General features: G+C 39.8%; 2 protein-coding genes across 4 annotated transcripts; one reads left to right on the forward strand and one right to left on the reverse strand.

The window, feature by feature from the left end:
• Nucleotides 1-1,464: 1,464 nt before the first annotated feature.
• LOC117415371 (DPY30 domain-containing protein 1-like) lies at nucleotides 1,465-8,164 on the reverse strand. Of its 3 annotated transcripts, none has more exons than XM_034922033.2 (7): nucleotides 8,029-8,164; nucleotides 7,627-7,846; nucleotides 5,410-5,532; nucleotides 5,146-5,259; nucleotides 4,164-4,286; nucleotides 3,351-3,458; nucleotides 1,465-2,739 (listed from the first exon to the last, which is right to left on the reverse strand). In XM_034922033.2, the coding sequence occupies exons 2-7, from the start codon at nucleotides 7,681-7,683 to the stop codon at nucleotides 2,692-2,694; spliced, it is 573 nt and encodes a 190-aa protein (XP_034777924.2). In that variant the 5' UTR covers nucleotides 7,684-7,846; nucleotides 8,029-8,164; the 3' UTR covers nucleotides 1,465-2,691. The 3 variants fall into 3 exon arrangements, with proteins under 3 accessions (XP_034777924.2, XP_034777926.2, XP_034777923.2); XM_034922032.2 differs by having other exon boundaries at nucleotides 1,474-2,739; nucleotides 7,686-7,846; nucleotides 8,029-8,155; XM_034922035.2 differs by lacking the exon at nucleotides 4,164-4,286 and having other exon boundaries at nucleotides 1,469-2,739; nucleotides 7,686-7,846; nucleotides 8,029-8,158.
• A 5,319-nt stretch (nucleotides 8,165-13,483) lies between these two features.
• LOC117415190 (S-adenosylmethionine synthase) lies at nucleotides 13,484-20,725 on the forward strand. The gene is made up of 9 exons (XM_034025216.3): nucleotides 13,484-13,705; nucleotides 15,327-15,404; nucleotides 16,197-16,319; nucleotides 16,432-16,544; nucleotides 16,999-17,142; nucleotides 17,852-18,070; nucleotides 18,533-18,715; nucleotides 18,962-19,095; nucleotides 19,339-20,725. The coding sequence occupies exons 1-9, from the start codon at nucleotides 13,615-13,617 to the stop codon at nucleotides 19,439-19,441; spliced, it is 1,188 nt and encodes a 395-aa protein (XP_033881107.1). The 5' UTR covers nucleotides 13,484-13,614; the 3' UTR covers nucleotides 19,442-20,725.
• The last annotated feature ends 1,586 nt before the right edge of the window (nucleotides 20,726-22,311 follow it).

The raw sequence follows: 22,311 nt of genomic DNA on the forward strand, positions 1-22,311 counted from the left end.
CTTCGATGGTATACCTGCATTTACCAATAAGCCTTGGTAAATGACTGAAAAGCAATCTATTTCTTCAGAATTTCAGACATTTAGTTCCTTATTTGGTAAATGTTGACACTGAGATTTGTAAGTCGTCCTGGATAAGGGCAACGGCTAATAATAATAATAATAATAATAATAATAATAATAAGAAGCTAGTTTTACATTTTAACTTAAGGAGAGGTCAATGTGTTCCATAGTAACCCTTAACCTATCTGCACTTTGTAAGGAGTACGCTAGCTCGACATTTGACCAAAGATTTCGAAAGTTTTCTAAAGAAATGCGTCAGGTCAAATGCGTTTTTGAAAAAGTCAATTGTATTATGAATTTTAGAGTTAATCAAATAAACAGTTTTTCAACTGAAGCGGTTTTAAATTTAAGAAGAAAATGTAGGTCTGGCGGCCATCTTGTTTTACAAAAGAACAGCCTAACAAGTTAGGAGTAAGTTGGTTAAACGGTTTGCAAACAGAAGGAGTTTGATGTTTGGGAGCATTTTTTTTTACATCTGAACTGTAATCTACATGGGATGATACCTGCCAAGTTTCATGTTGATTGGTTACATTGCATGCGAACAGGAGCAGTTTAAAGATTTGGGAACAAAAACGACACATGTTAGCTTGCGCAGTTCTGGGGAGGGGGGGTTTCTAATTTCCTGTCAGTTAGTACCTATTTTCCTATTTAAGCCCTGATCACCAGCACCTTTGCTGTCTAGTATTTCGTTTTCAAATCTTGACTGGTAGTGGTGCACGTTACTCTGCTCAAAAAAAAAACCATATATATATATACTAAAACTATTCCTTCAAATAATACCTTCAAGCTTACTTTACCTAGATTGCTTCACTAAAAACTCAACTGTATAAATGGGTCATTGTATGTAAAAATAATGTGATATCTTGTAACAATTGTAAGTCGCCCTGGATAAGGGCGTCTGCTAAGAAATAAATAATAATAATAACCACTCCTTTCTGCTTCTTCTGCCCTATCCTTACACCTCCCAGCTAACGTCGAGTGAATAACAAAAAATAATAATAAAGAAATGTATCTTTACAATAACAATAGGCTTCCCAAGCCCAATAATAACATACAGATAAATGATATCGAGGATACTATATTGTATACTTACACAAGTACATACAGTATCGTTTAGTCAGTTTACTGATGAATCTACAGTAATAGCTTGCATTCTTGCTCCGGCTCTGACACAATTGGCTCAAGGGAAAATCCTCTGATCAGAGTCAGACAGATTAGACCTAGGCAGCCTCCTGGATTCCCAGCTAAATTTAGAGTGATTTCTACAGACACTACATAAATAATGCCAACTCACAATAATTAGTTTGCGAGCTGTTTGAAAATATAACTTACTACGAGCAAATAAATAAAAACAAATTAATACCAAAAATAAATTTAAAAAGTGTTTGGTTTAATAAAACATGATTAAAATTATCCACAGCAGTTAGTACCTGTAGATAACTGACCTTGTCTTTTCAGACATAACAATTAAACACTAGGAGCATAATCTCTGAAACCAAATTCACACCTGTATATTTTTTTTACAAAACTAGATCCAGACACCTAAGAAAAACAAATTCACGGTCTCTTTTGAACTCTAAAGTATGTGTTTCTTGTTTTGCAACAGATGCCACATTATAGGAAGTAAACACTAAACCATAGGCCTGGGGTGGTGGGAAGGCTTTACAGATTCTGCATGTTTTTTGTTTGTTGAGAGCTACAGGACCAGTGGTTTATGGACAGTAGATTTATAAAGCCTCTGTTTGGTCACAACAATATGGTCACAGTCGAATGTACTCCAGATACAATATATCCTTCACCATATGAAATCAGTTATTGGGTGCCATTCATCAATCCCTATTGCTAAGTGGCGTATGTCCTGCATACCTGTAATATTTATTTGCTTAAAGGTGACACCTAGCAACAGGTTTGATTGCAAAATGCTAACATATCTCTTTACACTCCTGTTTTTTTTTTATTATTTGGGCTTATGTTGACTTACACATTTAGGTGTAGCTCTGTGATTCACATTGTTCTGTCTTTTTTTCTTTTTTATGTGATTACGAGTATATTTTCTTTTCAGGAGGACAAAGGAAGGCAGCAAACTTCCACTCTACCTGGCTTGGAGAAAATCCATTTCTGTTTCTTTTTTTTTTTGGTTCAGCCAATGCTGAACACACATTTATCTTTTTTTATCCTTCACACAGAATGAACAGCTGTTAACAACAAGAAAAACAAGAACCTATTTCCTATTATTCTAGTATTTTTCATACTCAGTTATCAGAGCTGATGCAGTGCTTCAAAAAGTCAGTCCCAATCCTTGAAAGAAAACAGACATTTAGACCCACAAACAATACTCCAAGGTTCAGATAAGAATGTGAACTGATTAAGCAAGGCAATTGAATACGATATCCCTTTTGTTTGTCTCCACACATTTCTCTCTTATAGGTGCCATATCTCTCACGCCCCTTCTACAGTAATACTGACAATGCTGTTGTAACTGCGCTGTATACAGTTAGATTAACTGACTGGTTTCAAGAGCTTTATATGATGTTCTGCTCATTTGCAGCTCATCATAGCAAAAGGTTAATGCAATGTAACAAATACACAAGATAAAATAAAACTCAGTCACTCTAAAGTATTTGAGTAGCTTTATTCATTATCTTCTGCTGTCTTCACAGTATTTTCATTCACTTCCTCCTGAAACAGAAAAAATAGGTTGTTTCATTTCCTCATATCTTGGTACTATGAAACTAAACTCACCCTGGATAAGGGCGTCTGCTAAGAAATAAATAATAATAATAATAATAATAATAAACTCCTCACAGCAAGCAGAGCAGCCAAGCCTCATAAAACAAGGGAAGGTAACATGCATAGGAACTAAGAATAAAATCAGTACTATTCCTAGAACCTGATGCAGGTGCAGATAAAGATGTATTTTGCATTGACCTTTGCATCAGGTAAATAAACTATGATTAAGCCCACTATTTTTTTTCTAGGCTGAAGGAGTGATCACAGACATCTAACAACCTGAACCTCAAAACATGTTTAAGCTGCTCCAGAAAGAAAGTCCACATGCTCAGCTCGATGGAATGGATTACAGTAGGCACACTGTACCCCCCCCCCCCCCCCCCCCCATGGTCTTCGGGAATCTCTCGTAAATGTGTGCGGAGTCCTGCGTTACTTCAGATCCTTTACCAGGATAATGTATATGTCAAGGGCTCTATCCTGGTTAAATAAATACATTTGAAAGGAAATCAATACATTTGAAAATCAGATGTCGATTCCTCTGACTTTGAAGTCTCACTCACTTGCACGGTGCCAGGTTCTTCTGCCGTTTGACTATCTGGAGGGTGTTCAGAGTCAGCAGCGTCCGCTATCTCTTCTGAAGGTTTCTCAGTATCCCTCTCAGTGCCCTCCTAATGAATTGTAAATTTAAAGGAATAAACACAGAAAGAAAGGGATTTTCTTTTTGCAAGGATTTTCAGGCAATGCCCATAGCTTAATCCCATCAGTTCATCACAGCTATGGGCTTGCATCACCTACAATTGTAGGATTGAGTGAATACAAAAAAACAAACCAAACTATATGAACATAATTTAGATCTTGTATTTAACATTGTGTAATCCAAGAAACTACAAAAGGATATCACAACAGTCTACCGGAAGCCATCATAGTAGCACAGTATTTCAGGTTAGTTTTCAAAATGACACATTTTTCAATTGTCAGTTTTTTGTTAAGTATGTGGAAAACTACAAAGTGGTATGCACCAGTAATTCAATATGTTAACGTGACATTATTCAGTAGGGTTCATTCAACTTTATGAAGCAAAATTAGTTAATTCTATAGGATGATGCAAAACTTTTGGCAATAGCTGTACATTTTGGAAATGTATTTCTGTGGCCTTTTGCCTATTGCATATATTTTGGGGTTTGGTACCATACTTTGAATGCCTATTGTCTGAGATATCTGTCCAAGGTTACTGGAATTTACTTAGAAATGTATTTGATAAATAAGTTATATTTATATAAAATCATACAGTGTTGTAGCAATGTAACCACTGCGATTAATTTGTGAACCTCAAATCAGCAAATGGGATTGGATTATGAGCAGCACGCAGCAACCTTTTTGTCTTCCTCCGATTTCAAAGTCTCACTCTCCTTCCCCATTTCAGGGGGAAGGGTAGCTGGGTAGGCAGTTGCTGTAATCTCTTCTGAAGGTTTCTCTCGATCCCTCTGAGTATCTTCCTTATAAAGTGATAAGGAAAGGAATTAAGGGTTTCTCAATCTCTCTTGCAGACAACTGTCTGTCTACTGGAGCAGGATCCGTATACAGTATCTGTGCTGAGCTCAAACCCCAAACTGACAAACCTGAATACAATACAAAGTCTGTACACATACAGACAGAAAGACACATGTTTTCTTCAAAGAGCTGTGTCCATAATATGCATTACTTTACTGACAATATATCAAATGTAACATTTTGTCTGTACTCCCAACTGTGAAGCTAGTCCTTTGTTGACCACTCATTACAACTAGTTTCCTTAGAATTCACATACAGTACTTTCCAGCAAGTCAATGTGGCTGCATGTCCTTATATCATACAAACATAGCGAATGTTACTGGAAGTAATACCTATATGTATTGACTTGTATAATAACTTTATAGCCTGCTCCATTGCTACTGTGTATGTGTAATATATAGTTTGTTTGTTTGTTTGTTTTACCAGTTTAAAAATGTAACTGAAAATGCTTTAATCAACCCTTCAATCAGTATTGAGCTATTACATGAACTTTGCTGCTTACTTCCAAAAATGCAATGATTTAATTTTCAAGATAACAGCATGTTAGCTTCGACCACAAGCTTGTGCATTGTGATATCTCACAGTACATTTTTGTTATCTTATTGCCTTCAAGACAGATCGTTTTGTGCAGATAACAGCTGGAACAGTTACCAACATTCACAAATGCTTGCTTGTTTATTTAGCTGCCACAGTAAATGCATTGGGACCATATAGTCTGGTGGAGTTTTCATACTGTATGAAGTAAATAAGTATGTAAAAGGTAGGTGCTGGCAGCGGTACTACACAGCTCTGTTTAGTACATACCCCAGGACCAATGCTGTTCTCATCTCCTTCTTGCACCGAAGGAAGATTTGGAGCCCCAAATGTACCTGATAATTCTGCCAACGTCTTCTTTGACATTACCAGTGTGTCTGCAAGCTTAAAATAATAATAATAATAATAATAATAATAATAATTTATATATATATATATATTTATTTATATATTTCTGTGGCTTTGTGCAGTCTTATCTTTCTAGGTCATGATGAATACCTTGTTTGAATTCAGAGTACTTACTCCCCTGCTTACCTTCTGCTGCTGCTGCTTTTTGTACGCGATCTGTTCCTCTTCCTCTTTCATTCGCTCCAACAGGGCAGCCTCAGCCTTGGCCTTCTCTAACTCGTGCTCCAGCTGAGCTTGATGTATTTCCCTCTAATGGAGATACATATCAACATCATAAGAGGCACGTGTGTGTGTGTGTGTGTGTGTGTGTGTGTGTGTGTGTGTGTGTGTGTATATATATAATGTTAAGGGTGAAACCCGGTGGTGTGGTCGAGTCTAATTTTGCCCGGGCTAGTCTAGTTTTGTGTATATGAATTATTTGGGTGAGTCTAGTTTTGCATTTCTACACTCTCCCCTGCCAGCTTCCAAGTCTTGCTCCTCCAAACACGCACACTGTAAACCCCAAAGGCATTCTAAATAAATGACCTCAAGTTACATTAACTTAAAAATTTCAAATTTTATTTATAACACTCATCCATTTTAAGTTAGTTGAACATTCAAATGTACTTTAGTTGTTCAAATGTAAATGGTTGAAGTAGAATCAGGGGACTCGATTCCCATCAGCCCTTGCAGGACTTGTGCAATTTATTTTTGGAATTGTTTGTTGTTTATTGTGTTTTTGTTTTGTGTGTGTGTGTGGTTACACACGTGTGTTGTGTTTGCTTGTCTCTTGTGCCCCTGCCTGCTCCCTTACATGTGTTCTCCTTGTGTTGTGTGTGGCTAGCCCTGTTCGGTGGTCAGTCTGTGGATGTGACCTCCCTCCCTTCTCCCTCTGTCTGCATCTCTGTATCTGCCTGGTTCCAGCCCTTGGAAATGCTGCACTCAGCTAACTTTTTATTATTTAAATGAAATAAAAATATTCAAACTAACTTGACTATTAAAAAGTAAATCTAACTCAAATGGATTAAGTTACATGAATATACATGTTATGAGTTTAGTCAGCCCCAGAGAAAGGTTTATATATACAGCTCTGGAAAAAATTAAGAGACCACTGCAAAATTATCAGTTTCTCTGGTTTTACTATTTATAGCTATGTGTTTGGGTAAAATGAAGGACAACCTTGTACTTGGCTTGATTCATGCGTCCTTCACAAAGACAAATCTGCCCAATTCCAGCCTTGCTGAAGCACCCCCAGATGAGTCAAATTTTCAGCTTTGCCCAACACCTGGTCGTCTAATGGTTAGACGGAGACCTGGAGAGGCCTACAAGCCACAGTGTCTCGCACCCACTGTGAAATGTGGTGGAGGATCGGTGATGATCTGGGGGTGCTTCAGCAAGGCTGGAATCGGGCAGCTTTGGCATGAATCAAGCCAAGTACAAGGTTGTCCTGGAAGAAAACTTGCTTCCTTCTGCTCTGACAATGTTCCCCAACTCTCAGGATTGGTTTTTCCAGCAGGACAATGCTCCATGCCACACAGCCAGGTCAATCAAGGTGTGGCTGGAGGACCACCAGATCAAGACCCTGTCATGGCCAGCCCAATCTCCAGACCTGAACCCCATTGAAAACCTCTGGAATGTGATCAAGAGGAAGATGGATGGTCACAAGCCATCAAACAAAGCCTAGCTGCTTGAATTTTTGCGCCAGGAGTGGCATAAAGTCACCCAACATCAATGTGAAAGACTGGTGGAGAGCATGCCAAGACGCATGAAAGCTGTGCTTGAAAATCAGGGTTATTCCACCAAATATTGATTTCTGAACTCTTCCTAAGTTAAAACATTAGTATTGTGTTGTTTAAAAATGAATATGAACTTATTTTCTTTGCTTTATTCGAGGTCTGACAACACTGCATCTTTTTTGTTATTTTGACCAGTTGTCATTTTCTGCAAATAAATGCTCTAAATGACAATATTTTTATTTGGAATTTGGGAGAAATGTTGTCAGTAGTTTATAGAATAAAACAAAAATGTTCATTTTACCCAAACACATACCTATAAATAGTAAAACCAGAGAAACTGATAATTTTGCAGTGGTCTCTTAATTTTTTCCAGAGCTGCATATATATATATATATATATATATATATATATATATATATATATATATATATATCTTAGCAGACGCCCTTATCCAGGGCGACTTACAATTGTTACAAGATATCACATTATTTTTACATACAAGTACATTATTTTTACATACAATTACCTTTATACATAGAGAGAGAGAGAGAGAGAGAGAGAGAGAGAGAGAGAGAGAGCTTATTAGATTTTTAAATTAAACTGGAGCTGAACATATTTCAGTGCATACCTTTGATGAAGTTATATGCAATATTGTGGTTCGTTTTCCTTGAGCACATCGGTTCATACCTTTTCCTCACAGTCCAGGTTACTCTTGTATTTATAAATCCAGTGTGCAAGGTACTCAATAGGGTCCTTCGGTCTCTGTTCTGCCACCTCGGCCAGTCCCTCCACTAAGCATTTTCCCATGCATTTCTTCAGATACTCCGAGTCCATATTCCTTATGTCGGCTAAATATTGACAACAAACAATACATTACATTAAAGATAAGACACACGATAACAAATGTTACAACGTTTTTCAAAACTCGCTGTAATATATATATATATATATATATATATATATATATATATATATATATATATATATATTCATATATATATATATATATGAATATAAGTTGCTGCTTTACCTCAGTCGTTTCCTCTTAATTTCTGCCCTAAGCGTCCGGAAGCGTATGTTGGTATCCATAGAGACAGTGCGGCGCTACAATCATCCCTCTCCTCCGGGTAAAGAACAGAAACACCGACGTGTTCGGTTCCGTTCTGTTTCATTGTAAAGATTCTCTGAGTGGAAAAAAAAAAGTGTTTCTCAAAAGAAGAAATCAGTCACGTGGTTAGACAGAAGTAAAGTCACGTGGTATGTGTAATGTATGCCTTGATTTACTTAATTATTAACTTTCAACCCTCCCTCAGTAAGGTCCGGTTTAAAATGAAGAAATTTGCATGAACATTCTGTTTTTCTGTTGGTTATGCAAGCACAGAGAGTTGTGGTAATTCACCCGTTGTACCCTTTACACGAGACAGGTTTTATATAGATAACTAGTAACATCTTTGATAAATGCCAATTCAATTAAAAAGTTCACAACACTATTTTTTATTGTGGAGGGATGCTTTTTTTAAAAGGTTAAATTCAGTGTTTTTATTAAATTATAATTGTTTTTTTTTTCCCGTGGGCATTGCAAACATTTTTTTTTTTATTGAAAATGCACGTATCCTAAATGTAAATAGTAAACATTGATTAAGTCATCCTATATTTTTCAGAACCAGTTTTTATTTGTGCTGCCTGTAATGTAGCCTAAGAGTGATTGTCATGCCCAATTGTCATGCGTCTGGCATAAAAACAAATACTGCTGCTTTGTAGAGCTGTTTCAAAACTGTAATGAAACTAAACATACACAATGGCCATTTTTCATATTTGTTTCAGACAAGATCAATTTAGTGCATGCTTGACATCAACACTGCTGACCTGTACACTTATCTTTTATTATTTTTAAATATATACCTGAAAAATGGTACAGTGCTGGATTGCAAGTGTGTATTGGTTCATTTTTTTAAATCATTGGTATGTGAAAATATGAACATTTAAATACCGTGCTATCTGCCCTTGCCAGTGGGCCTTACTACAAAATCCAATAGCCTTGCCATTACAGTGCCGCTGCACTGCAAAGGGTTCAGACTTCATATCCACCCAGTCCCTGGCTTTTCTGTTTTTATAACATGGAGCGGCTGTTCACAGTTCACTGACTTCTGATCACTACAGACCTTGACTTGATTGTAACCGCTGTGCCAGCGCTTCAACAAAACCCAGCACGAGCAGGACTAAAGCACATGATAGCCTCTGTGCAGCTGAAAGCAGACAGGGGAACGTGTGACCTGCTGCTGTAGCCCTGACCCTGTTTAATGACCGAGAACTCACAGTGCATTCACAGTGCAGTCCTTTTTCTCCATGCCTTGAGCCTGGTTCCAAACAGATCTGTAAGACTTGATTTGAACCCTCTGCAGGTGTTCAGTACATCCAGAGAGCTGGCTGGAACACAGTCTGGTTTGGAATGGGTTAGAGCCACACATGTTCTTGCACTGTATACCCCCAGCGGTGGTGCTGATAATTAGCAAAAAGCAAACGTTTATCCTTAAAACATGAATGCATTCAGTAAACGTTCAAAGGGACACTGCACAAGGTAGAGGTGGATAGCATATGGTATTTAAAGATATTTTTGTTATTTTTGTCTGGTTTTCTAGCTGGCTTGTACCGGCTCTGTACCGCAACTCTTTGGAAAGTCGACAAACTACCCTGCAAATGTCAACCCCAATTTCCAATTCTACCACTGGAAGTGTCGTTTTATTGTAGATACATGATGGAAGACCCTGTTTAGCTCAAATCTGATGCCACATGGTGATGTTTCCCTGTTAGGACGGGAGAGGTTTTCATTAGCAGGTAAGTAACCAGAAACACTCCTTATACCACAAACCGTAATACCACAATGAACAAATTACAGAGGTACATACTTTTAGTTTTTTTTGTATTTCTTAAAAGAAAACCGATTGCCTGATTTGTAGACTGTGTACCCCACCCCCTGAGAGTAAACAAGCAGGGAACCTGGCAGCTGCTGCATTCCAGACTCGCTATACTGCAAATGGCTGGAGCTGAAAGCAGATATTGGTTAACGTATATCCAAAATTAGTCTCCCGAGAGTCCTCTTTGATTGATGTCAGCACAAACAAACTAGTCCTAAAGCCTTGTTACCATGTCTCTAAGATCAGACAGTAAACATGAGAATAAACTCCCAGCTCTCTAGAAGCGGTTGTGATAACACAGAGATTTTAGAAATCTCTCCTGTCATGCACTTTTATTTAGTTAAAAAAAAAACAAACATATTTTAGCAAACATGTATTTTCATTGCATTTCATCTGGTTCTAAACTAGGTTCAAGAAAGTTCTCTTTGCCTTGCCTTTTAAGGAAGTGTGTTCCCGCTTTCATTCCTCTGTGTCTTTGGGGTCAGGCATTAGGGGAAGCAGCTGGTTGCTGGTACTGACAGGAAAGAAGGTCTGCAGGGGTGGGGACAATTTCACTCCCCAGGTAAAATGACCAACGAAGTGCAAGACAATCTGAAAGCACGTCTTGCAAACACACATTTCATTGACCTAATGTAAAAGAAAAGTGAAACATGTGAATGGATGCGCATGACGGAGAATAGAAATGGAATTGTTTTGTCAGCTCCAGTCAGTGGAGAAAATAAATGAGTCCTTTACAAAATGAGTATAGGGCCCACAGCTTAATGAAACCAAGCACCGACGATGACAAGTACTGTTCAAGGCACCATAACAACATTGACGAAGAGGCGTTATTTAGGGATAGACCAAGTTATGGCACAAGACTTTAGGCTGAATACACCCACACACAAACAGCAATGCTGTCTGACGAATATGTAGCCAGTAGAAAAGTTCTGAGAGCGTTGAGAAAAAGAACTTTAGAATGTAGTGTTTCAGTGCACATCAATCTAACACCCCCAATGATAACACACACTTTCCCCACTGGTGAACACATTGTTCCCAGGCTTCGAATGAACAGTTCGCTATTTGTGTTGACAGTGGATGCAGATCATGAATTCCTCCTGCAGCTCCAGTGTTGTTATAAATTCTGCATGAATTCTCAAGGTATGCATGCGAGAAAATGCCAGCCCATGGAATGAATCTGCAGTAACTAACCAAAGTGAATACCGCGGTGAAGGGTTGCGAAGATGGTCGAACCAGCTGCTGATGAGGACGGCAGGGTCTGCTATTTTATTATTAGGATAGTCACTGTTCCAAGATTCATCAGTGCAATTACATATACTGTACATGCTCTACACACGTATACTGCTGTCTGTGGGCTTGATGCTTTTCAACATTACATATAATGTACATGCTCTACACACGTACACCGCTGTCTGTGGGCTTGATGCTTTTCAACATGACATTTCTGAGCAGACCCCCGTGCCCATCCCAGTCTCTGAAGTGAGAGGGCAGCGCAGTAAGAGCAGCAGCGTGTGAAGCGCTATTCCATTTCTGTCTTCTTTATACAGATCAATGTGCCCCACTCTCTGGCAGCGTGCCTGCGCAGTACTGCTCATTAACTTGGCTCCTGTGGAAGGCAGTCTTACTTTTCAAACACACACTTTGGGACGGATTCCAAGTTGTGGATTTCACATGTTCAAGTCTGTCGGGAGGGACCGACCCCCCCCCCCCCCCCCTCGCCTGCAGTGACACGGGCAGGGGAGTGTCTGGAAAACTGGCCAATCAGCCTTTGGGATTCCCACCCCACCTACATTGCTTTAAGAATGTACTGGCTTGTTGAACACACCCCTGAATATTGTGAATTGTAGTGAAGCATGTTTAAAGCATGGTAAGAAAAGCCTGCAAAAGGACAGTGCAAAGTTACCATGTAACATTTTAAAAAGGGAATCCACTATAAACCATGCAACTGTAAGCACCTGAGTGATACCTGAAAAAAAACGAGAACATGGCTTTGTTACATGGCTTTGTCACTCTCTCCTTTGTTACATTGCTATCACTCTATGAACATTGCTATCAACATTTCTCTTTGAGAGTCCACAGTTCTCAAATAACCTCCTTCAGTAAACAATGGCGCTTTCAAATTCAGGTTTACAGAGTGGCTATGTTTTAAAACAGATCGTTTTGGAACTTGTGCTGTAGTTATTTGTTATTCTGACTCACACACACACACACTCACAGTTAGCTGCCTCAGATAACCTTGAATTATCTTGTCAGAAACAAGAATGAATTGGTTTGTTGTAGTTTCCCCGCTCTGTAACTTATTTACCACTTGTTGTTCGAAATCCCATCCCCAGACTTTCCAATACAGATATTTCATGCTAAGATGTGAAGATGCCAAACTAAACAAAGGCGTTCCTATTTGGAAACAAACTTATTTGTCCAGAGCTGATTGGGTAATAGTGTGACATTGAAACAATTTCAGGCACAAACTTGACTCAAAGCGGTATGATTTTTGAAAGAACAAGCAGTATTTATATTCCATATCCACATTCCATATGCAGTATCCCGTTATTACATTCCATATGCAGTATCCTGTTATTCCCAGGTTTTTTCTTTATCCATGCCTTAAAACTCTTCTCAACAGGCACACGTTCTTCATCATGACTCTTCTATGTTGGGGTCATTGGAAATGAGAGGGATATAGAGATAGAGAATACAATGGTTAAGGAGATAAGGAGAGGAGTGCTACTGCTTTAAAAGGACTTTGCTCTGATTGACAATGAAAATTACCAAATGCTGTGTAACAAGACTAATACCGGACTTTACTGAAGGAATGCCCACTGCTGCCCTGATGAAAGGATGCTGTGCCACCCTGCCTGGAGCACAGTGTGTTTGTACGACAGACTCACAAGTCCTGAGCTGCCATGTGGATCTATTACAGGACTGGTAGCAGCAGCTAAATATTAAGATTACTGTACAAGAAAAGTCTGTTTAGACCATGTGTGTGTAAAAAATAAATTAATAAATAAATGATCTTCAGTTTTATAATTCAAATGAGATTAACCTCCTAAAATGTAAATGTTTATTTCTAAAAGTCCCCACAAAGTTAAGTGTGTGGCAGATAATAAATGTTCCGATGTTCATGCGCAACATGTTTGCAGATGTTCAAATTGACAAACACTGAAGTCAGCTCTATATGTCAAAGCAGCTCCTACAGACATACACGCATTGATTGCATCATTTCACGGTACATTCCACTAGCAAGCAGTCCCTAAGCCCTCCTCCCTTACTATACAATCACAGAGCTTGGAAACAGGGAAAAGGGATCACAGCTGGCTTGGGGGGGTTGTCCTTAAGTACAGTAGGGATTCAATCAACTAGAAATAAAATCAACTGCTGAAACTCAATCATGGTATTAGTTAAATTAACTTAAAAACACTATAGCAATTCTGAACACCAAAGGGGGAGGGGTGGGGGGGGGGTTGAGTTTCAAAAGTGCGAGCCCACCCCTTTTCAGAAATGTGCTCTCCCACCAGCTCACATGATGGATGGGTAATTTCACTTGTCCATATATAGGAGCGACTTTGCAATGAGCCCTGAAGTTCTGTAAGAAGCAGCCAGGGTACACTCTGCAGCACAGCTAGCAGCCTAGACTTCTGTTTGCATTGCAGTAGACAGCCTTTTGTAATTACTCTTCACACAGAACAGATATTCCTTTCAAAATGAATGGTCCAGTGGATGGGTTATTTGACTCCCAGCATGACGATGGGGCATTCATGTTCACCTCAGAATCTGTTGGGGAGGGACATCCAGGTGAGTGAATAACTATTGGCTTCATTGTATTTGATGGGATTCTGTATCATGTATAACAGACATGCTCTCCAGTTCCATGCTGAAGCCTGGTGTTTGCATGGTCCATGGAACCACTGCAAGCTTTCACTCTTGTGTCATCTATATTGTATTGTGTGTTTTGACTATAGAGTCATGAATACAGGACTACACTAATGTACGGGTTCATAATGTTATCTACAATGGTAACAATAGTGCTCACTAACACATGTAAAGATAACTACATGAGAATTCCAGCACCTGTCCTCCAAATCTGAAGTGGATGTGGTCAGCATGGCCCATGCAGCCCTGAACTTGGCACACACTGTTCAGTCATTCCTAGCCAAAGCATCTCCCACTTGCACAGTAGGGTTTTTAATGGGTTAAGAGCACGTTTCAGTACTGCTGTGACTTTTGCAGTACATGCTGTCACACAGCAGTTGTTTATTTTGACATTGTGCATATCTACCTAAGGGTTTGATCTGTTCTGTACACATTGCAGAACAGTTGCTATCTGAGTCAGGAGATTAAGTTAAAGTAAGGGTACCCGTCACTCACTGATTTCTGCAGTGTGACACTGCTTGCACACAGCTGCCACAAAACATGCCTTCCTTCTGACACGTGCCTCGCTGCTGTTAATCACTTGTCCCCCCAATAGCAGTATTCTATACATTTCTGTGTTTTCCCAAAAGAGTCGAGGGGCAGAGGGGGAAATAGTTAGTTAGTGGAAGATTATTTTACTAATCTGTTCACCCCCCTGTTTGGCTTGGCTCCAAGCATGGAGAGTTGATCAAATTGTAACTAGAAGTGTAGACCCTGATCCATTGCTAGTTTTACGATTAAATATTGTTTTGCTCCAGCAGTCCAGGCTGCACACGCACGCACGCACGCACGCACACAAACATGTATTCATAAAAGGAAAATATTATTACACTAACATTACCTTTTTTTTCCTTCTACAAAAGAATATTCTTACTGTACCGATTGTAACAATTGAATGTATTAATTTAACAACTGAGTGGATCAGTGCATAACATCAACAGCTACTGTACAGCACATATCAATACTGTATTGCATGGCTCGTATGACAGCATCTGCCAGTATAGTAAGGTTATCGTATAGGATTTCTGCTTACATTTCCTGCACATCCCAGGTAAGAAGTCAGTCTGCAGTAAAGCCTACAGGTTGTCAGGGCTGTTTTATTTTCTGATGCAATTCTATTTGAATGTTGCTCCACCTCGCAGTGCCCTGGTGATATGAATAGAGTCGATGACGGCCGGCAGACAGGGTGTGTTTACTGTACGGTACACGGTGTGTAATCAGCAGTTTCAGCTCAGCAGGTCACAGAAGGTCTGGGAGTGCTGCACTGTTGTTGTGCTCTGCTTTTATCTTTCAGCAGCGTTGAGACTCTTCATATTAAAAGGAGGTTGCATGGCCAAAAGCCACACTTATTTGTCTGAATGCTTTTTTAAACAGCACTTGTGCTCCAGTGAAGCTTGCAACTTCCAGGGCTCCCATGTACAGGAAGGAAGTCTTTCTTACTGGTTTTGTTTCTCTGCCAGCTTGTGTCCCAGTACTGCTAATCAGACTCTCTTTTTTTTTCTAGACAAGATATGTGACCAGATCAGTGATGCTGTGCTGGATGCTCACCTGAAGCAGGACCCAGATGCAAAGGTGGCTTGTGGTGGGTGTGAGACTGTACACAGTCCAAGTTTGTTGTTTAAATGAAAGAATTATGATGACATTGCATAAAACCACGCAAACCACCAGTTATGCATCTCACAATTGTTGCTTATTTTGTAATTTGTTACTTATTAAAAGTTGTGCCATAATTAAAATGTAATCCTAAGGTAATGTGAGTTGCAACTGCCTGCTTTAAATACCTTCAGCAATAAAGGAAAGAAAACCTGTAATTAGCCAAGACCTCAAGCAAAGGGTTATTAAGCAAGTAGAATCTGTGGCAACCTTCAATGCTAATCAAGAGGTTGATATTTGAAATTCCTATATAAAAAACCCCATACAGATAGGTAACTCTGTACAAAGAATCAGCAATACACGTCTAAAAGAAATAACTTCCATCAGATAAAATGATGCCATTTTTACGTTACGGACAGTAGAAAACGACAGGCTTGCATCCTTAATGCACTCCAATCCCAGTTAGTGCTGGAGAACTCATGGAGAAAACGGATGGCAGGTATGCATTGAAACATCACACATAATCAGAAACCTTTATAAACAATAAGATCCAGTTACTCCGAATCAGTTCTAATACATCTGCAGTGCATACCAGCTTCTGTGAACCAATTGAAAATATCAAACCATTTATTCTTAAAAAACAAAAGTTCATACTGTAAGTTAACACATTATATGTAGAATGTCTCTCATAGTATAAGAGATGTCATCTGATGCAGTTTGGATAAAACCCTGACCATAACCGTGCCCCTAACCCTAATGTCTTCTCACCTGTGCATGACAGAGACGGTGTGTAAGACAGGAATGGTCCTGCTCTGCGGAGAGATTACCTCTCGTGCTAACGTGGACTACCAGAAAGTGGTGAGAGACACCATCAAACACATTGGCTACGACGATTCAGGAAAAGGTGAGAATGGAGAGCCTCAGGCTGGGATTGCTTTTTCGTATTTGAATTGATCCTCACCTATAGGTAGAACGCTTTCTTCTTTATTAAAATGTGTGTGTTGTGATCCCGTCAGGCTTTGACTACAAGACCTGCAATGTGCTGGTGGCTCTGGAGCAGCAGTCCCCTGATATCGCACAGGGGGTCCACCTGGACAGACACGAGGAAGATATCGGAGCAGGAGATCAGGTAATGATGAGCCAGCTGCACCCAGAGCACAGCCGTCACCAGTCTGCTATGAGCTTCTTAACCCCTTCACACGGGCATGAGTACAAACACCAAGAACACTTCTCTAATGGGAGAGGATGGAACCATGCACACTACATATTGAGATGAATCCACTGTCCTGTACTCGTTTCTTTTAAGCAATTCATTATTCTAAATGAAGTTTCAACACAAAGCCCTGGTAGAGCTCTTGTATCTTGACAGCAATCTGAAGAGTTTTCTTAGTTTCAGGAAAGCTTTGTTTTGCACGTTTCCCTTTTGCGTGTTCGTCAGGTGTTTGTAAACATTTTAATGTCCATAATTTTACACCTGTTTTATATTTACAAAACAATTAGCACAGTTAGTGCAAGGAGTTATTTATTCATTTTAAACGTATGACATTGTAAATCTAATTTCTGTTATTTCCCGCCCACGGCAGGGTTTAATGTTTGGCTACGCCACAGATGAGACAGAGGAATGCATGCCCCTGACAATCGTCCTGGCACACAAACTGAATTCTAAAATGTCAGAACTGAGGCGCAATGGCACCCTTCCTTGGCTCCGCCCTGACTCCAAAACTCAGGTAACTCCCCCAGCTGACATCACAGTAAACCAGGAGCCACAGCAGAGAGGCCTCATGAACAAGGGGAGGCTGTTTGAAAAACTGCTGGTCTGGGCACTGCTTGCAAAGTGATACTGGAGTGATACTTGAGAGTGAAGCAGAATTCACCCCTCCCCTCAGCAGGCAGCACCAGCTGTAAACTGACTCCCCCACCTGTTCATTTTCACTGGGAACAGAAACCTTCATAGCAGCTTGTTCCCAATGCTCTGCAAAAATAGTACTGAGCTCTTCAAAATTCGCACCCTGGACACTCACACTTCCTCAGTGTCTCAAATTCCAGTTCAGTGAATTGTGAAAGCCACAATACTGTGCAAAATTTTAAAAAATAAAAACTCTACAGTACTGGGTCAATGAGTATTTCAGATCTAAAGTATTAGGACTTTGTTTATTTCATTTTGCCTGATTTAAATACGGTAACTAACTAAAGGTGGCAACAATATATAGACAATTGTAAGTGATTGAGGAGCAATATTTATGGATTTAAACAACAGCATTACAGAGTACCAAACGTACCACTTAAGTCTTTTTTATCATTGTAGTTTAGGTTCTCTGGCAATATCCAGAACACATTCTAATTGCAAAAATCCCTTAACATACATATGTAGCACTGCTCGAAATGCAGCGTGTCTCTCAAACGCACCGGTACTGATGTGTCCTTGCTGCTGTCCAGGTGACTGTGCAGTACAGACAGGAGAAGGGAGCGGTGATCCCTGAGCGAGTCCACACCGTGGTTGTCTCTGTGCAGCACGACGACTGCATCAATCTGGAGGACATGCAGAAGATCCTCAAGGAGAAAGTGATCAAGGCGGTCATCCCGGCAAAGTACCTGGATGAGGAGACCATCTACCACCTGCAGCCCAGCGGCCGCTTCGTCATCGGAGGACCCCAGGTGAGCTGCAGCCAGGAGAGCTCCTGGAAGTCATTGAAATGCTGTCATGGGGCTATGGTGACTTGTGTCCTGACTGGTAGAACTCATTGTCAAGACTGGATTGTGGATAACTGTGACTGCAATGCAGAGGTCATAGACTTCTTTAGACAACTTTTTCTGTTATAGAGAGAGAAGGAGTTAATAAGCAAGAGCCGTATTTTCAAAGCGTTTCCTCCAGTCTTTAATGAACTCCATAGTTTATGAAACAGGTAAAACACCCTGTTTATTTTACAAAACCAGAACAAAGCAACTATATATACATATATATCAAGTCCTCTTAGCATTCTCAGTGTGTTTTGTTTTTCATTTTGTAACATTAACATGATTTCTTTTTTCTGTTAAAAAAACAGTAGTTCATTAAAGAATGGAGGGAACTCTCTGAATACATGTATTTAATAGCCTGTATTATTTGTGATTTGTCAGGGCGATGCTGGTGTTACTGGGAGGAAGATCATCGTGGACACGTATGGGGGTTGGGGTGCCCATGGCGGCGGTGCTTTCTCTGGTAAAGATTACACCAAGGTGGATCGCTCTGCCGCATACGCAGCCCGCTGGGTGGCCAAATCACTGGTTAAAGCCAAGCTGTGCAGGAGAGTCCTGGTTCAAGTAAGTCCTGACCTCCCTACATCACAACTACACCATCTCCTCACGCCATCCTGTAAATACAAATGTTGCGGTAGAAACACATCACTACTAAGCTGACATTTCAACATTCTTTTTCCTGCCATTTGTTTTTTAAGCTGTCTGCAATCGCTCTGAGCAAGCCTCGCGTGTCTTTCTCAGATAATCAGTGGCATCAAAGTGTGAAGCGACTCACAGTCACTGTTAATATTGGGTTTGTTTAACTTGCAGGTCTCCTATGCTATCGGTGTCGCCACCCCGCTGTCGATATCTCTCTTCACGTATGGATCCTCTGACAAGTCTGAAAAAGAGCTGCTGAAAATCCTACACAAGAACTTTGACCTCCGACCTGGTGTCATTGTCAGGTAAATCCAAAGATTTTAAAGACCAATTCAATGGGTACTGTGTATACTCCAAATGGTGCCTCCACATCCAGGAGTCTCAGTCAGATAGATTGCATTAAAATGTATTAAAACACCTCATTAAAATTGAAGTTCTCACACCCAGAGGTTTTCATGCACGTAGGTATGTAAAGGATCTGCAGGTGTTCCAATAAATGTACACACTACTGTATATATTATAATTGCATTTTACTTTTCAAATTGCAGGGACCTGGATCTGAAGAAACCAATCTATCAAAATACAGCATGCTATGGACACTTTGGAAGGAAGGAATTCCCATGGGAAGTCCCCAGGAAAATGAAGTTTTGATATGACTCATAGTTTTGGAAGACTTCACTGGGAGAAAATCAGCTGTCACTCAAAAGTGGTGAATGTAGGGCACCAGCACCATTCTTTAATTGTTCCAATGAGACTCACAGGGGGCGTGTTTCCAAACTATTACTACAGTCTTAAATGAGCTCCTGCTGTTACTTTTTAAACACAGTACATGGAGGACGTCTAATTACAGCTCACATGTTGATGAAATCAAGTAAGATTTGCAGTGATTGCCAGTGACATGTATGCTTTTTATTTTGTACAAAACAAACAAACAAACACAAAAATGATTGCCTTCTTGCTTCTGTAGCAATGACCCTCCTTTCATGGGGCTGAAAAACACATTGGGGCCAATTTAGGGAACATGGTGCAGTTGGGTGTGAACAACAAATAAGAGCTACAAGAAGGAAGTCTGGTTTCAGGATTAGGCCACTGGCTTCAGGGCACAGAATGAATATACATGTTACAAACCATTGTATGTAAATTAGACAAATTAAATTAGGTTTTCATTTCAGGTTTTAATTGTTTTTTTTGGTTTTTTTTTGTGTGAAGCGCTTTGTGATCCTTTGGATTTATTGTATTGTAATGTATTGTATTGTAAATCATATATCAGCATTGGAGGCATAAGAAACAGATTCAATAACTCCTAAAGGAATGTATTTACATTCCTTTATCCAAAGAGCAAATATACAAAGACATGGCTGCTACAAACCACTGCAAACCCAAAGAGTGTCTGCAGTCTCCAATGCACCCAGCAGGGTCCTGTGCTAATACATTGAACTGGGAATGTATTGTGTGAACACCTTTTCATGGTCAGTATGCATACAAAGTCAAACATTTGGACTGTTTCCTTTTCTCTGTTTAATTGAATATGTAAGTGGTGCTGTCACAATACACATGCATTGCGACGTCACAACCTTCTCTAGTTCTTCTGAAAACACATGTTCTATTATCTAAATGTTTGTAAATAGACCTGTATCAGGGTTGCTGCTTAAGAATGACTTTTCAAAACAGCAGACCTGCAGATGTGACGATATTGAAAATATAGATGGTATCTGCTGTGTAAGCACATTTCTTTTATATTTCTCATCTTGGCTTCCTTATCTTTCCACTTTGATATTTTCAACGATATATTTATGTCAGTATGTGTTTAAACTTTTAAGTCTTAAGTGCATTTTCATAATTGGTTTAAACTCACTTGCTGTACTGACTAGGCCCTTGATATGATGTCAATGTTCCAGTTCGCATGGAGTTTCTTTATTAAAGTAACTACAGTTATGTTCTGTTGTGTTGCAATATATGATTGATGTCAAATCATTAACTCATTAAAACTTTGCTGCCAATGGCAGGAGAATTCTAATTTCACCGTGCACTGGAAATGCCACCACCCTGTCCAGCCCAAAGCTTGTTTGTACTAATGCGCTATTAAATACTGGGCTGACATGTGCAGAGTAACCTTGGTGTGATCCGAAGGCATGTCAATGGCAGGTACAGTCAGGTACAACATAAGCTCTTATCTTGACGTGCAATGAAAAAAACAATCTTCATCATGTAATGTGATTTTATTTAAATAAGCAGTAACTTATTGTGTTGCTTATCCGTTACATTCAGAGGTCCAAAAACAAATGTCTATGGCTAAATAATGAGTTTCTTTGTAGCTTTAAGGTAAGCTTTCTGAACTGGCAATACCACGATAAACATTTTTATAAATTACTGTGCAAGTTCAATAGAACTGTGCATGTCTCTGGATGTATGTTTTACAATACTGCACGTGAAATATTTGATTCCCTGTTCCTTGTTTACAAAGGTTCTAGGAAACATAAAGAGTTCCACGCTCTGTATTTCAACACTTGCAATGCGCATTTAACGGTGTTATCTGGGGTACAGAAACAGCTCATTTGAAATGCTGGCTCGACCTGTAGATAACGCTGCCTGGGATTCATCTGGTCTACAAATGATTATCTTTTAATGGAAACAAATGAAAAAGCTTTGCAGAAAATATAAGTAATATTGCACACACATTATATATATATATATAGTAGTGTGCACGGGGGACGGCAGGAACAGTGCTGTAGGTGACATAATCACACACGAAGACATAAAGCCCTGTAATGGATTTATTCTCCGCTGTCCAAAGAGACTCAGGATTCCGGTTTATTGTCAGTTCTAGGTATTTTAATCAATGTATACAAGGGAGGAGTCTAAAAGAGACTGTTAACGTTCACAAGGGTTACAGTAGATTTTATACAGAGTTTTACAGGGTAGGGTGTGTCTCTGGGTGGGATGTCACAGAAGTTTGTGACAAAGCCTTTCGTTCATTATATGTGGTTCCAGTTTGTCCTGGGCAGTTCTTTCCTGGGGACAGGGTGTAAATCCTTTGGTCTGATGGGGTGTCGACTGTGGTGTAGCTTCTCTCCTGTCTCAGGCAATTCTCAGTTATTACAGCACAAGATCAAATCCAAACAGAGACAGTCCCATAGTTATCAGAGGTGGTGGGATGAGGATGGGGAGCACTGCTGTTCACAAGCCCGAAGGCCAACTGCAGCTGATGCAATCACTGACTGCTGCAATTTGAAAGGCATTTCGTGTTCAATTAAATGTATATAGAAATACAAAGTACACATGTAACACACAAGATATAAAGTTTGTCAGAATTAAATAATTTTCCTCTTCAGCCCGATATACGCTCCTTGCAAAGGAGCCGGCTCTTTTGTACAGCGGTATTGGCGCTATGCTTTAGTGCGAGAGGTCCCGGGTTCACCCCCGCCCTCCAACTGTGTGTGGATTGCCTAGCCCTGTGTGATGTGCCTGCCTGCGGGAACTGAGGTTCGCTACAATATACATACACACACACACAGACACAG

This window comes from Acipenser ruthenus, chromosome 7, assembly GCF_902713425.1.
Source record: "Acipenser ruthenus chromosome 7, fAciRut3.2 maternal haplotype, whole genome shotgun sequence".
Taxonomy (NCBI): domain Eukaryota; kingdom Metazoa; phylum Chordata; class Actinopteri; order Acipenseriformes; family Acipenseridae; genus Acipenser; species Acipenser ruthenus.